Source organism: Oryza sativa, chromosome 7 (assembly GCF_034140825.1).
Source record: "Oryza sativa Japonica Group chromosome 7, ASM3414082v1".
NCBI classification, from domain to species: Eukaryota; Viridiplantae; Streptophyta; class Magnoliopsida; order Poales; family Poaceae; genus Oryza; species Oryza sativa.
The window spans coordinates 1,939,165-1,954,026 of NC_089041.1; the positions used below are offsets into that span (position 1 = coordinate 1,939,165).

The 14,862-nt window shown below is 46.8% G+C and overlaps 2 protein-coding genes across 2 annotated transcripts; one reads left to right on the plus strand and one right to left on the minus strand.

Moving 5' to 3' along the window:
• Window positions 1-719: 719 nt before the first annotated feature.
• Window positions 720-2,573, minus strand: LOC4342354 (uncharacterized). Its single transcript, XM_015790717.3, has 2 exons — window positions 2,367-2,573; window positions 720-1,165 (listed from the first exon to the last, which is right to left on the minus strand). The coding sequence occupies exons 1-2, from the start codon at window positions 2,466-2,468 to the stop codon at window positions 926-928; spliced, it is 342 nt and encodes a 113-aa protein (XP_015646203.1). The 5' UTR covers window positions 2,469-2,573; the 3' UTR covers window positions 720-925.
• A 7,326-nt stretch (window positions 2,574-9,899) lies between these two features.
• On the plus strand, window positions 9,900-11,785 carry LOC107276334 (uncharacterized). The gene is made up of 2 exons (XM_015790358.3): window positions 9,900-10,741; window positions 10,884-11,785. Exons 1-2 carry the CDS (start codon window positions 10,011-10,013, stop codon window positions 11,536-11,538), a joined length of 1,386 nt encoding a protein of 461 aa, XP_015645844.2. The 5' UTR covers window positions 9,900-10,010; the 3' UTR covers window positions 11,539-11,785.
• The last annotated feature ends 3,077 nt before the right edge of the window (window positions 11,786-14,862 follow it).

Genomic DNA, 14,862 nt, shown 5'->3' on the forward strand with positions numbered 1-14,862 from the left:
AACCTAACATACAGATCTCAGAAAAGATTAAGCCCACACATATTTCTGCAAACAAAAAAAAAACTAACGAATGCAATGCAACAGAAAGAAACAGCAAGTACATGGACAGCATCAATCCTATGATTTTCTGAGCCCACACGTCAGTTTATCAACATGTCTCCAATTTATCTTGGCAGTAGCCATGAAGTCCTCCTAATTCATTCATATGCTACTAAAAATCATAATAGTGGAACCTGCGTCAGTTGAATATGGTCGTATCGTTGTCCCTGCTGGTTGCTAACAGCACAAGACGCTGAACAAAACCAAAAGGAGATGCAGTGGATGGTATTGATAGAAAACATTGCAAACAACCACATGGTGAACACTGAGTTGAATGTGTGTTGCAAATTGCAACTATTGACAGTTCAAGTTAACCGTATCTAAGCTAACCGAAACCACTTAATCAGCAACACAGTTAAAAATCCATATATCATGACCAACAACTCGGTTGGAAATAACAAACTTGACAAATTAAACAGTTTTCAAAATGAAAATCCCAAGCAATAATTCTCAAGCAAGAAAGTAGCGAAACTGATATCACAGCTCCAGAGGTAATGCAAATTAAACAGCAGCAACTTGGTCATGACTCATGATACCATAACAGTGATCCATAATATATAAACACAGAACTAATTAAGCTCATCCAAAAACCCTAAGTAATGTTGCGTACAGATCATCCATAACAAATCGTTACTTCATAGCATCTACTTGCAAACAGCAGATATATAGGGTACCAATGCATAGAGTGCAACAACAATACATTACACCGATAATTAGTCTTACATAAAGACATGTCACATGCATGCCACATTAAACACATGCCATTATAGGCAGAGTCACACACAAAAATAGAAATAAATAGCCCCTAGACAGGTGGGTAAAGCTGCTAGTCGTAGATGTTATTGCGAAGATCTTCCTTCACACTACGGCGAAGAGATAACATAATGACAAGGGCAACAGCATAGCCTGAAGCAGCACCTGCCACCAACATCCTGTTGAAGCTCCTCCGATCTGTATCTCGTTGAACCAATTCAGCAAAAGTCGGATGATTGTCTTTGAAATAGCTGCCCCTGCCATTGCCAGGAGGAGCTGTAGTCTTGGGAGATGTCGTGCCACGCAGCTTATCCTACAATTCCACATGAAGGAAGAAACAGAATCAGATTGCTAGGCATTGCCAAGTGCAAGCTACCAAACAGCAGAGGAGGGGCTAGCAATTAACATCATAACTAGTCAATCGTGCGTACCTTATGAACTGTAACATCTTGCACTTGCTTAGCCATAGTTACTATAGTTGTTACTGCATGGTATATATGGCTTAGCAAGCCAGCAATTAAGACATAACAGTATGCATGCAGAGGCAGGGTTTGAAATGCTGGTAGAATTAAAGGGTGTAATCTCGAAGCATAAATTTTAGGTTGAAACAACTAATAATTGACGGGAAAACCAGTTTGCTTGTGTTAAACCTAGTTAACATCATCCAAGCAATGAAGCAAATGAGTACAGAAAAGAAGAACTTTTTATAGAAAAAAAAGTGAAACTTTTCCCCCATTGGGCTCTAATTTGGTTTGGGGGCAAGCACTAGGTGAATCACGAAAACAAGAAAACAAATCCTGAGCCCAGGAAGCGAGATGGCCAAATTGCGCGAGGATGGTGACTAAACATATTGCAGGATCTGACAGAAATAGGGAAGGGGAAGGAAGACATAATAAGTTGCTCATTTAGTCAGTTGCACATACCCTGATGTAACTGAAGTGTTACATCTTGCACTTGTGTAGCCAAAGATACTACTCCAGCTGTTAAATACTACTAGCATATATAAAAGAATGTAGATAGAAAGGGAAAATAATTCTATGTATCATAACAAACTACACGATCCAATCCATACAGTCTAACAATATACTACTCATATGGCTTAGCAAGCGAACAATTAAGAGACAACAGCATATACATGCAGAGGCAGGGTATCAAATTCCGGTAGAATTCAAGGATTATCAATCTCGGAGCATAAATTTTAGGTTCAGACAAGTAATAATTCGCGGGAGGGGGAACCCAGTTCTGCTTGTGTTTCACAAAAGTTAACATCAGGCAGGCCATGAAGCAAATGATTACGGAAAAGAAGAAACTTGGAAGAAATCGAAAATTTTCCCCCAAATTGGACGCTAATCGGGGTAGGGGCGAAGCGCGAGGTGAATCGAATCGCGGAAACAAGAAGCAGATCCTGAGCCCGGCGAGCGAGGTGGCGTAATTGCGCGAGGATGGTGACTAGAACCTATCGCGGGATCTGACAGAAATAAGGAAGTTGAGAAGGGGAAAGGAAGAGAAACAACCTCGAGGTGGTGGAGGGAGCGCGATGACGGCGGCGCCCGGCGGAGAGCAGCCGGGACGGGCATGACCTTCCTCACGAGAGAGCGCAGCGCCATAGCCGCCATGCCACCGACGTACGGACGAACGAGAGTAGGGTTGCGACGGCGGCTAGGGTTTGCTTCCTCCTCTCACTCGCCGAGACGCGTCGCGTTTGCTTCTTGTCTCTTCCTGTGTCTGTGTGTCTCCTCTATCTTATTTCTAGCCGTTGCCCTGTATAGACCAGGTCTATGAACCCTGGCCCCACCCGTCACGCACTCACGCTGCGGATATAGTAGACTACTACTACTCCAGAAAATTGTTTTTCTTTTCTGATGTTCCAACTTCAAAACAAACAAAACTCGCAATTCCACTCAACAAATTTTTAACTTCGGGCTTATTCACTTTGCTACTATTTTTAACCTTACCAAATTTCGATATTATCAAATTTCGGTGGTAAGGTTGTTAAAATTTTAGCAAGATTGCCAAATTGAACAAAATACACACGAAGACACCTTAACCCTACTCATTCGCATTTTATTCTAAACGATACTCTAATGATGTAGTGGAATTAGAGTCAAATGTAATGTTTGATTTTGAAAAAACAGGTCAAATATGCAAATTAGAAAAAAAACAGAGTCAGATTAATACGTAGGTTTCGAAACAAGATCAAATAAGTAACTAATAATATTAAATAGAGGAAGTACTCCTCTAACAAGAAAAAATAATTTTTATCTACTTATATATATCTGGACATATTTTTATCTAGGATTTGTTTTTCTTTAGACTGGAGGCGTAGATAATTATAACATGGAGCTAGTTTGTCAATCCTGTACAAACCCAGCCTGGCCGTTTGACTTTTGCCCCAATGAATCCACTATACACAGGCACATACTAGTACAGCCATGGGACGGATCAGCCAAGCAGCAGAGATGCTTTGCCCTTGCTGGGTGGTATAGCTTCTGCTATAGCCGGTGGAACGGTGGACGCATGCTTCGTTTGAGTTTGACCACCACCACTAGCTCAAGTGCTCAACCCGTGACCGTGCTGCTACGGTGCTACCTGCTGAAATTTTTACATTTTAGTCCTTTTTGAAAACTTATTTTACAAATAGACCTCTAGAAAAACTTAAACCGGAAATAGTCCTTTTTGGGGCACCAGAGTGGCTGGCGCCGTACCCCAACATGGCGGCGCCAGCCACACTGGCGCCGTGCCCGTGCCACTGTGGCCCTAGGGCTGGCGTAGAGGTGCTGACTAGGCAGAAGGGGGGCGCTAGCCACACTGGCGCCGCCCCTTCTCTGTGGGCCGCCCCCTTAAACCCCGTGGGCCCCACCACCTTTCTCCTCCCCACTCCCATTTTCGCCCAAGCATCAGCCCGAGCTGAGCAGCAGCAGCTCTCCCCCTCTCTCTCCCCCTCACCTCCCCACCTCAAATCCACTCCATTTGAACTCGTTTTTCGCGGGATTTTTTGTAGAAATCGAAGAGAAATGTAGACTCCTCCATTCCCCCCTCTTTTTTTTTCGTTTTTATTGGTTGAATTTGTAGATCGAAGGGTAACCCTAGAACCCCTTTTTAGCCCAAATTTGTGATTTTTAGCATTTGTTCTTGGGATTTACTTGTTGTAGTGCTACATGTTTGCAATGTACTCATTGGTGTCATGATTTTTTTAACCATATATGTGGTAATGTTAATTTTTGGATTGTTTGGTTGGATGGATGGATGAAAAATTAGGGTTGAGCCATGAAAGTAATTTTAATTTGATGGACTTGATGCTATAGCCTATAGGTTAAACTTTTAACCATTAATTATATGAAGGGGAGAAAATTTTAGTTGCATTATAGAAATTGATTATAGTTAATTAGAACTAGGTTGGGTTGTATGACGGAGTATTTGTAATATTTCGATGTGTAATGCACTAGTAAACTTGTTGATAGTTGTAGGTAGATTAAATTTTTTTTTTGGAGTAGTAGCTTTGGGACAAATTAAGTTATGCATTGGTTATAGTATGTCGGTTTGGACTACGTTTAGGAATGAAGATTTAATTTATGTTGAAAAGTTACATTTGATTTTTTGGTGTAGATGGATAGAATTGTTCGTGTTTACTACGGTGGTAAAGTGGTGGAACCTTATGTTGGTGCACATGTTGAGTTTGAGGATATGTCATTGAAGACCATTTTGTTTCCCACCCACCCAACTCTAGATGAACTAAGGTCACGAGTGAAAGAAGCTCTTGGATGGACCGAGGATAATGTGGAGATTCATTTTTATGGGAGATACGATGTTGGTCAAGGGCATAAGTATATATTAAATGTGATAGGTCAGTTGGAATGGGAAGTTTACTTTGATTTGGTAAAAGAGTCTCAGTTTAGATCTCTAGAGGTGTTTGCATCAAAGTTGGTACGGACCGTAGAAAATTTGGATCTAAACAAATCTCCTTCTTATCATTACGTTGAGAAGAATTTTGTGACATATTCTTCTCGCCGTGGAGGGGGTGCAAGTAAGACTGAGTTGGTACGAGAAGACTTGGAGGGGGAAGGAGATAAGAAGAGACCTTTGCTTGGAAATGATTTAGGGGAGGCAGGACCATCAAAGAGACATTGCGGTAGTGATGATGTGGATGCAGCGAGGGAGATGAAAAGGGAGTTAGTACAAGAGGGGCTTGATCTAAGTGAACATTTGTCGGAGAGTGTGCATTGGTCGTTGTACGGAGGCAACCCTGAATACCCGACGGAAGTAGCAAGCCAATATGTGAATCCAGATGATTACTTTGATGTCGAATTGAGTGGTGGTCACGATTCTGTCTCAGTAGAAGTCAATAGAGAGGAGGTTGACGAGGAGGCAAGTGTTGAGCAATATGATGTTGAATTTGCTGAAGACTCTGATGATGACCGTCCATTCCCTCCACTAACTAACAATGACAAGTTAGCATTAGAGGAATGTCGTGCGTTTGAGAAGGTGTTTGGGAGGAAGCCAGACATTCCTGAGTTTAGGGACCTAACACATGCCCATGGTGCAATACTAGATGGCGGCATCAACCTAGATCAGTTGCCAGAACCATTCTAGGTGGATGGTCTCAGAAAGGGTTTAGAGTTCCCATCCATGGTCGCATTGAAGCTATGGCTTCAGGAGTACGCCATCGTGCACCATCGTCCATACCGTGTTGTCAATTCTGCCGCAAATAGGAGGTACACTGTTAAATGTGAAAACCCACGGTGCAAATGGAAGGTCCATGCAACTAAGAGGTCTAGTGGCACGTGGAGGATATCACGGGTTGGTAAGGAACATAGTTGTGCTACTGCCGAAGGTTCAGGGAGCCACCGGCAGCTGACATCTAAGTTCATAGCAAATAGGTTATGCAATGCCATAAAACTGCAACCTACACTCTCTGCTTCTGCGTTAGCTTTGTATATATTTGAGGTTTTCCAGTATAGGGTGAAGTATGGCAAGGCTTGGAGGGCACAAGAAGAGGCTATGAAGCTCATTTACGGTGAATGGGGTGAAGCGTACGTCCGTTTGCCCACTTTGCTGCAAGCCATTAAGCAGAGAAATCCCAGTATGGTCTACCACATCGATACTCATCCTGATAGGGTTGTCAACGTTGATGGAGTGACCAAGAAAATTTTTATGCGTGCATTCTGGTGCTTTGGTCCTTCCGTTGAGGCTTTTAAGCATTGCAGGCCAGTACTAGCTATAGATGCAACCTTCCTAACTGGGAAATACGGTGGTGCCTTGATGACTGCATTATCAGCTGATGCAGAGGACCAACTTGTACCTTTAGCTTTTGCCTTGGTGGAGAAAGAGAATTAACAAGACTAGTGCTGGTTTATCGATCTTGTCCGACGGATTGTGGTTGGGCCGCATAGGGAGGTTTGTATTATCTCAGATCGACATGCTGGTATAATGAATGCCATGAGGACTCCTGTTCCAGGATTGCCACCGGTTCACCACCGATGGTGCATGAGGCACTTCAGTGCTAATTTCTACAAGGCCGGTGCGGACAAGCATCAGACAAAAGAGCTCCTAAGGATATGTCAGATTAACGAGAAGTGGATATTTGAGAGGGATGTTGAGGCACTAAGGCAGCGTATTCCCGAAGGTCCTCGTAAATGGCTTGAAGATGAGTTGTTGGATAAAGATAAGTGGTCTCGTGCATACGATAGAAATGGCCGCCGGTGGGGTTACATGACAACCAACATGGCCGAACAGTTCAATAGCATGCTAGTTGGTGTTCGTAAGCTTCCAGTGACGGCCATAGTATCATTTACATTTATGAAGTGCAATGATTACTTTGTGAACAGACATGAAGCAGTGAAGCGAGTACAGTTAGGGGAGCGTTGGTCCACCAAGGTTGCTAGTAAGATGAAGATGCAAAAAAGTAAGGCGAACAAACACACTTCAAGGTGTTTCGATAAGCAGAAAAAGACATATGAGGTCACAGAGAGGGGTGGTATAACGCGTGGTGGTGTTAGATTCGGCGCAAGAGCCTTCAAAGTTGAAGGTGAGGGGAACTCATGTTCTTGCCAAAGGCCATTGCTCTACCATATGCCTTGCTCACATCTTATCCACGTTTATCTGATTCATGCAATTGATGAGGAATCTCCCAACCGAATGCCGTATCATTTCTCTTCAAGAGCCGTTGTGAACACATGGGCAAGTCGCTTTGAGCCATACCTCGACCCCACACAGTGGCCACCGTATGATGGTGAAGAATTTGTTGCTGACTCAAATTTGAAGATTAAAAAAAGAGGATAGAAGAGCGTGAAGAAGAGCGTGAAGAAGTTGGTGGCTCGTCGTCGTCACGCATTCCGCAAGGGAGGGGAAAGGGGAAGGCGTCGGCTCCACCTAGCGACGATGACGACGACGAGGAGGAGGATGAGGACTACGTCGCACCAAACGTTGAGGAGATAGACATGTCGCAGCTTCCCGACGCGCCTCAGGGGACGCAACCCACACAATACAACTTGCGATCCACTTGGGCAGCGAAAAAGAGGTAAAATGAGCTTTCCATTCTCAAATGTTATTTGATTCCCCTCATTTTGTTTTTAAAATGTTTTAAACATTGGATTTTCAAATGTAGGTACACTCCGGGCTCGCAAGCTATTCGGCGCCAACGGAAGAAGTGATTTGTATGAAGTTAATCTATTTGTTGGTAGTATGACATATGTGGTGCACTATGTGATATAAAATGTGATGGACTATGTGAGGACTATGTGATGGACTATGTGATTGACTTTTGACATTGTTTCATGTGTGGAATATAGGATGGACTTTTGGCATTGTTTGATGTGTCGAATATGTGATGGACTTTTGGCATTGTTTGATGTGTCGAATATGTGATGGACTATGTGATGGACTTTTGGCATTGTGATTTGTGCAATTGGAACTTGTTTTAGTCTGTATGAAACTGTGAATTGTGATTTGAATTGCGAACTGTGAATTGGTACATTTGTGTAATATGTATCTTCAATTTGCAAGGAGGCAGAGGGCGGCGCCAATCACCCTGGCGCCGCGGTTTGGGAGGGCGGCGCTAGCTACTGCCGCGAGGCAGAAGGGTTTCGGGGTGGGGGGAGGGCGGCGCCAGCTACACTGGCGCCATGGTCCAGTAGGTCGGCGCCAGCCGTGGCCCGGAGGCAGAAGGGTTTCGGGGGGGGGGGGAGGAGGGCGGCGCCAGCCACCCTGGCGCCGTGGTCCTGAGGGCGGCGCCAGCCGAGGCCCGGAGGCAGAAGGGTGTCGGGTGGGGGAGGAGGGCGGCGCCAGCCACCCTGGCGCCGCGATCTGGTGGGGGGGGCGCCAGCCTTTGCCCAGAGGCAGAACCGACTTGGCAAAATTTGTGGGAGGGAGAAAGTTGGTGGGGCCCGCAGAGGAGGGGTGCGCCAGCCATGCTGGCGCCCTGTTATGTGGGGCGGCGCCAGTGTGGCTGGCGCCCCACTCTGCCCAATCAGCACCTCCACGACAGCCCTAGGGCCACGGTGGCACGGGCACGGCGCCAGTGTGGCTGGCGCCGCCATGTTGGGGTACGGCGCCAGCCACTCTGGCGCCCCAAAAAGGACCATTTCCGGTTTAAGTTTTCCAATGGGTCTATTTGTAAAATAAGTTTTCAAATTTCAGGTGCTACCTGCCTAAGAGAGTGCGTGTGCGCGTGTGCCCGATCGAGGGATTTAGGGTGCGTTTAGAAAATTTTTGAAACATCCGGTGGGTGAGCTATTTTTGTGTGCGGACCATTTAACAGGACTTGTTAAGTGGCCCATATGCGAAAATTGATTTTTTTTCGTGTGGTCATTTTAAAAAGCCGCACGCGAAAATGGAGCACGTTTTTGCAGACGTGGCCACTTACGGTCCGTCTGCAATATAAAATGAGTCCCGTCCAGAAAAAATCATTCCTGTAGTAGTGATCTACCTCTCCGTACGTTTCCTCCTCCAATTGATTATAAAATTGATTCCCTATTACTCCCTCATCATTTTCCCCTTGATTTCCTCTTACAATTCGGCTTTACTTCACAAGATTTAATCTCTATTTAACGGTTGTCTTTTTATTCCCGTCGCTTTTCCGGTTTTTTCATCTGCTTTTTCCATCACTATTTTTTAGTCACATTTTTTGGCACGCGGTAAGGATTCAGTTTTCTTTACCCAATTGGTTTTTTTCCATCGTTGGGATTTAATCTTCAGCCGTCACCCGGGCCAAACCCTAGCGCCACCGCCACATTGATCTGCCTCCATGTGTGTTTACTCTTCCAATTGATTACAAAATTGATTTCCCACTACTCCCTCATCATTTTTCCCTTGATTTCCTCTTGCAATTCGGTTTTACTTCACCCGATTTGATCTCCATTTAAAAGTTATCATTCTTATCCCGAGTTTAGAGGATTGCTATGATTTTAGCATCGTATGGGCACTTTCGAGATTGAAAACTATAGTTGGTTGTACGAGTTAGGCCTACAGCTTTACTTATGGGCTAAGCTAAAAAGACTTAGGCCAAGCGGAGATAGAGATAGCAAACTACGCTAGGCTTAAAAGGAAATAATGGGCTTTCATTCCAAAACCAAGGAAGTAATATAATATTATATAGCGATCCAAAAATTGTTTTACCTGTTACAACGCACGGGTATTTTTTCTAGTAATCAAAATACAAATCTATTGGTGCCATACTATAGCAGTAATTTAATTTGTCAGAATTTTGTGAAAGTTCGTCAAAATTTGAGTCAAATTTGAAAGTGGTGTACAAAAGTATCGAAAAATATCCAAGAGTATACTTATTTTTTTACCCCACATTTAACACCGTTAACAAGAATTAACGGAACGGAGGCAAATGAGTGATCTGTTTCGAAAAAGTAGGGAGAAAAACTAAAACCCTAAAGACTAGGGGCAAAATCAATATTAGCAAGAACGAAATTGCCGCTTTTCACTCTTACGAGTGTTGATAAAGAATCTGCTAAAAGAAAATACAGATCGTCCTAAAAGCGACAAAAAAAAAAATAAATGACCCCAAATTAAAACCCACTCACACCCCACTCCCACTCTCCGCTTCGGATTCGGAATTTCGGAGAGAAGAGGCTCTCGCGGTCTCTCCGCCTTGGCCTCACTCAAACCCTAGCCCGCCAAGAAGCCACCCGCCGCCGAGCCGACCATCACCCATGGCGCTTCTCCGAGCGGCAGCGCGGGCACGCGTGCGCCGCTTGGTCGGATCTGGCCCCCCGGCCCTCGCCACCTTTGCCGGCGCCGACAGAGCGACGGGCGGGCGGGGCGGCGCAGCCGGGGAGCGCGCTCTCCAGGCGATGAGGCTATGCTGCGCTACCCCCTCCGTCGCCAGCGTCGGCCGCGACGTCAAAGCGCCGGTCTCTCCGCCCGCCGGCGCCTCCGTGACGCTGGTGGTCGAGCAGGCGACGAGGTTCGCCACGGCCACGACGGCGCTTCCGCTTCCGCTTGCCAAGATTCCAGCCGCCGGCAGAGGCGGAGGCCCAAGATCCGCCGGGATCCTCGTTGCCACGGTCGCCGTGGGCTCGAAAGGGGCACACTTTGCGACCGCCAGCGCTCCAGAGCGTGCTCTGCTCACGCTAGAGCGCGCCCAGCAGGCCACGTCGCCATGCCCGCCTCTCGCGGCACCGAGGATCCTTTGCCGCGGGCTCTCCCTCTCCACCGTCGCGGGCGACAAGAAAGCGCGGCGCTTTTCGAGCACCAGCAGCGCCGGTGACGACCAGTCCAAGTCGCTGGAGAAGAAGGAGCCACTGAGCCGTCGCGCTCGCGCCGACGACCCGGCGCCGGCGGTGGAGGAGCCACTCGAGCCGCTGAAGGAGATGGAGCACTCGGTCCTCCGTGCTCTCAAGGCCATACAAAAGGTCATCTTGAGGTCGTTCAGCGAACAGGAGTAAGTAATTGGGCGTACGTTCTTTTGGGTTAATTGTTTGAGAGGAAACAAATTCTCCTTTCTTCTTTTTTTTCCCTCTTTCTTTTTGGGTTGTTATGTTTGGGGGTATTAATCAAGTGATGATAATGATTCATGCATACAGGGCTTTCATGGAGGATCTGATGAAGAGGGCATCCACACAAATACTTCGAGCCGGCGGCTTCTACAACGCCAATACCACAGTTGGCTTCATCATTGCCGTCTTGCTGTGTTTTGCCATCATCCTGGGGGTTTTACTCTTCATGAGTGTGCTGTTTGCAGAGTGGAGAGCCAAGCAATTCCTGCACAGTGAAGAGTGTGACAGGCTGACGGATGGGATGATGGATAAAGCTGAGATGAAGACCCAGGAGTTTCTCAGGAACAACAATTTTCATCAGATTGTCGAGGGCTACGTGAGCGAGGGGTTGGAATTGGCGACTGGGGAGGAGGTGCGCGCGATCCGGAAGCGCTTCTTGAAGGAAGCTCTTCAAGATACCGGGGAGTACATCGTCCACAAGACCACATTTGGTTCTCAGAGGGACAAGATTGCCAGCTGGTTTCGCCGCGACAAGCAGCAAGAGGCGCCATCACCATCAGCAACAGCACTGACCAAGGACAGCGAGTCCACTGTGGGCGTGGTGGAGAAGGTGAGGATGAGGGATCGAGTGGCTGCCTGGTTCCGCCGCAACAAGGAGACGAAGCCAGCCGAGCCAGCGCCGAGCCAGCAGCAGAAGATCGCCGGCACCGAGGGGAGCGGCACGCCGCCGCCGCCGCAGTGACCGAGGTGATCATTGCTCTACGTGATCTCCAGTGGTGAAGAAGAAGAAGAAAAAGAAGAAGCGCTGCCGCAAGATCGATCTTCTGTCATGTGATGAAATTTTGTTTTCGTTCATAAGAGAGAAAAACTCTATTAGAACCGATGCACCTTTTGATCTTTGCCATGGCTGTTTGTGCCGCAAGATCGATCTTCTGTCATGTGATGAAATTTTATTTTCGTTCAACTGATGCACCTTTTGATCTTTGTCATGGCTGTTTGTGACCTGCAGTGAACATCAAAATGCTATTGGTGGAGATCTAATGATTTGACTACAAAACAAATTCGTGGCCAAAATATTATTTGAAGAAGTGAAAGAAAGAAGTAGCAACCGACAACACAGCAGATGTGACAAGTTGTCAAATTGTGAAATGAATTGTTAGATTACTATCATAATATAATGACTATACATAGTACTGAATATCCGATTTGATTTTCTTGCTAGAGACACCAAATAGTTTGGTAGAAATGAATTTAGCCAAAAAATTGGTAAAAGATGAATATTCAGTTTTTACTAAAGCAAAATGCAAGATGAAACTGAATGCTTATAGTACATGTCAGCTGCATGCAATTTCCTGGGCGGTTGTTCATCTAATCATCTTAGACTCTTTCAAGCAAATTAACCGCTCTCACTTTTGACTAAACCCCGAAAATAGATAATAGCAGAAAGGAAAGAAAAGGCATAAAAATTAATGTGTCTACATTAAGCATTTGTAACAACCACATTCTGAAGTTTGGTGCCACTAAATGAACAAACCTGAAGGCTGAAGCTTAGACTCATCACAAGTCTACAAGCTTGATAAACATATCAACCATTCAAACAACTTCAATTAGAAACAACAGGGGGAAATGAAGGAATAGGGAGGAATTGGATTTTTATCACCTCGAGCACCAGCTTCTTACTGGACATTTCGTCAAACATGTGGCTTGCCCTACATTCCCATCTTCCTTGGCCCTTGCATCAAGAGTTGGCAAGAAAAATTCAAAAAAAAAACAAAACAAAATAGAGAGCTGCATACGGTGCGGCAACGGTGTTGGCTAGCAGCTGAGTAGAGGCGGGAGGTGCTGGTGTTGGATGCAGCAGTGGCGGCGACAAGGTCATGGACGCCGCGACGGCCTGGGCGGAGCAGAGTCATGGACGGAGCCTGACTTGCGCTGCGATGCGCGGAGGTCGAGGACGGAGACGCATTGTGGGCGTGGACGACGATAGGGACAGCATACTCCCTCCTTCCTAACGGCCTGTTTGGTTGGAGGGAGTTTTTACAAGGGATTGACGGCTTGTTTGGTTGGAGGGAGTTTTTACAAGCGATTGGGAGTTCAGATGGATGAGGATATTAAGTGATTTATTTGGTTGGGAGACATGGGAATTTTGGTGGGATGGGGATGAGGAATTGAGGAAGAAACTTCCTCCTTTTCAATACCTGGGTAGGGGCAGGTAATTGGGAGGGAATTCCTCCTTTACTTTGTCTAAGCAAATCTCAGCCATCCGTTTCTATTAATGATCTAATCTCCAACTAAACTCCCTATCAATTTTCATCACCTCTACCAAACAAGATATTGGGATTAAAAATCAAATTCCCAGCTTAATCTCGTCATCAATTCCCTCGTGTAAACTCTCAATCCTCTTCCCTCGAGTTACCAAACAAGCCGTAAATGTTTGACGCTATTGATTTTTTTAAACATGTTTGACCGTTCGTCTTATTCAAAAACTTTTATGAAATGTGTAAAACTATATGTATACATAAAAGTATATTTAACAATAAATCAAATGATAGGAAATTACTTAATTTTTTTTTGAATAAGACTAACGGTCAAACATTTTTAAAAAAGTCAATGATATCAAACATTTTGGGATGGAGGGAGTAGATGGATGCTAGTATCGACGGCTCCTTCGGTGACGGGGTATCGGCGGCGAGCTATAATCAACGGCGCAGTGGAAATAGGGGGAAACCGGGAGGGGAATTGGTGTAGGTAGAGGTGGAGGCGGAGACGTGGACGACGGGGTATCGGCGGCAGCGGTTGTTTGATTTGGAGGTCGACGGAAGGCACGGTGGCCGAGCTCCTGCGGACGGCGGCTTCTGTCCGCCTCGTCGCGTGAGGAAGGAGCTAGACTGAGGGGTTGGTGAGGTAGGGGAGAAATTTGCACTGGCTTAGAATGCCATCGTTAAAATGGGATTAGCTCGAATGCCATCCTCAAGCTGTGAGCATTCACTACCATGCCATTTTCGCTATTTCTTATACACTTATAAATCATTTTCCATCAATTTTATTTTTTCTCGGACCTTTTTACCCCTGGTTGCATCTTCTTTCTTCTCCTCTCATCCTATCTTCTTTCTTCTCTCTCCTTCACTTGCAAGGAACCGAGAGAGGAGGCGACGACGGCACCGGCACGAGTGAGGGAAGCGGGCCCAACGGCACAAGCGCGCGGAAGGAGGGAGCCAGCGCGGAAGGAGGAGGCGGAGGCGGTGACAGGTGTGCAGAAAGAGGGAGGCGGCGGCGCCGGCCGCTGGTGCCGCCAAGGGGAAAGGAGCCGCTGCCGGCGCACGGAGCAAGGAAGGCGGCAGTCCCGGCAGTGGAGCTCGAGCGGCGACGAGGAGTGGCGGCGGATCCGGTGGGAGATGGGCATGCGAGCTGCCGGCGTCCTCTCACCTTCCTGCCGGCGCCGCCTTGCCCTCTCTTTGCCCAGGCACAACCTTGGCTCTCGCCGCCGTCACCTCGCCTTCTCCCTCCGAGAAGAGAGAAGATGTAGCCAGGGGCAAAAAGGTCCGAGGAAAAATTAAATGGATGGAAAATGATTTACATGTGCAAGATATAGCGAAAATGGCATTGTAGTGAATGCCCACAGCTTGAGGATGGCATTCGAGAGAATCCCATTTTGAGGATGGCATTCTAGCGAAGCCAGTTTTTAAGGATGGCACATATGTAAATAGGGAGAGGATGGTGACGGTTGAGGGAATTCGGCGGCCGCCAGCGTGATTTAGGGTACAAGTGGCGGCGGTGGCGGCGGAGGAGGACCGAGGAGAGCGAGGCGACAACTGCTGAGGGGGAGGCGGTAAGGGAGAGGATTGGAGTGTCGGCGCTCGGTGTGGAGGAGACGACGCGTGCGCGAAAGAGAGATTGGAGCGTGATCCGTAGGAGTGCAGGAGGAGGGCGATCTAGCCTGGAGGTTGGTGGCGTGGTAATGTGGCGGAGTTGGGGGTGGCGCGGAGGAGACCAATGAGGCGGCGGTTAGAGTGCGGTGTCGGAGGTGGCAGAGGGGGAACATGAGGGCATGAGGGGGAGAGAAACC